The sequence below is a fragment of the Trichechus manatus genome, unplaced genomic scaffold, assembly GCF_000243295.1.
Source record: "Trichechus manatus latirostris isolate Lorelei unplaced genomic scaffold, TriManLat1.0 scaffold00008, whole genome shotgun sequence".
Taxonomy (NCBI): Eukaryota; Metazoa; Chordata; class Mammalia; order Sirenia; family Trichechidae; genus Trichechus; species Trichechus manatus.
In genome coordinates, this window is record NW_004443944.1 from 5,348,425 (window position 1) to 5,349,702 (window position 1,278).

The 1,278-nt window shown below is 62.6% G+C and overlaps 1 protein-coding gene across 1 annotated transcript in view; it reads right to left on the minus strand.

Moving 5' to 3' along the window:
* NPEPL1 (aminopeptidase like 1) overlaps positions 1–1,278 on the minus strand; it is an 18,617-nt gene that overhangs the window by 2,217 nt on the left and 15,122 nt on the right. The window contains exon 8 of the mRNA XM_023741427.1: positions 524–624. Coding sequence (XP_023597195.1) covers positions 524–624 — 101 coding nt within the window. The remainder of the gene's footprint in view (positions 1–523; positions 625–1,278) is intronic.

Below are 1,278 nucleotides of genomic sequence, written 5' to 3' on the forward strand. Positions count from 1 at the left end.
CCATGCCTCAGTCTCCTCATCTTTAAGATAGCAGGACAGGGCTGTGGGGTGCAGTGTGGGTCAAGGCCCAGAGGAGGTGCAGGGATGGGTGAGGCCTCCAGGTCACGTGGCTGACCACACGCTCCCATCCTGAACCCCGGGGGCTATTTCCCCATGCTCCCGCCAGGACTTCCAAGTGGGTCCTTGTGCAGCTAAGAAGGGCGTCCCAAGACTGCATCCTGAGAGCTGGGGACCCAAGCAGGGATTCCCGGGGGACAGGCTTCAAGCACACAAAGCACGGCGAGCCCGAGGGTTGGAGGTGCCTGGGGGACAGGGGCCACTCGATGGCGGGTCCCCTGTCCCCAAAGCCCCCACTCCCCTGTTGGGCATGGGAACAGCCTGCTGGCCTCATGGCTGCCCGGGGTTCCTGGCACAGGGCTCCTCCCAACAGGAACTGCCGAGGGCTGGCCCAGCCTGGCCTGGAGGGGCGGCAGGTTTCGGGGAGCAGGGCCTGGGTCCTGTGAGGGGCCAGGCGCCAGCTTACTTTCCTGAGTACAGCAGGTGGATGTCATCCGGCCTTGTCGCACTGGGCCCTACTGCGTTCTCAGCCAAGCAAAACACGGCGTGGAGGGTGTCTTTGAAACCCTGGAGGAGACGGGGTAGGGGCACCAGTTACGGGGAGGCGGGGGGGCCCTCTGGCCCAGCAGACAGCAGAAGACAGAGCTGGGCCCTGGGGGAACCTCCACACCACGGGGGAATTGGCCAGCGTCTCTCCGGCACAAGCCCTGGAGGTGCTCTATCTCCCCACCAAAGAAAAGGGTATGAGCGTGGATGTAGGTGTGGTGTGGGTGTGAGTGTGTACTGAGGACCAGGAAGGCCAAACTGGCCTCAGCAACTTCAGTGTGAAGTTCATTTTCAGATACTAGACAAAAGACACTCACACTGAGAAATGTGTACTATATCTGCCTGACCCAGGCTCCAGAGGTGTCCCTGAGAACCCCAGAGAAGCAGCACCCCTCCCCCTTCCGCTGCTCCCAGACTTGAGCCCTTCACCAGTCACACACCGTCCCTTGGACCCGCCCTCCCACTAGGCTCCTTCCATTGGCATTCCCTCCCTGACCAGTGCAGACCCCACCAAAGGTAGACGCGTGTATGAGGGGGCCAGGAGAGGCCAGGGCAGGGGCCAGACCCATGGAGCCAGCGGGCAGCCTCCAGGCCCTATGCCTATAGCGACACCTCCAGCATCACCCCCAGGCAACCAGAGTGCTGGGCCCCACCCCCACCCCCAGTTTCTGATTT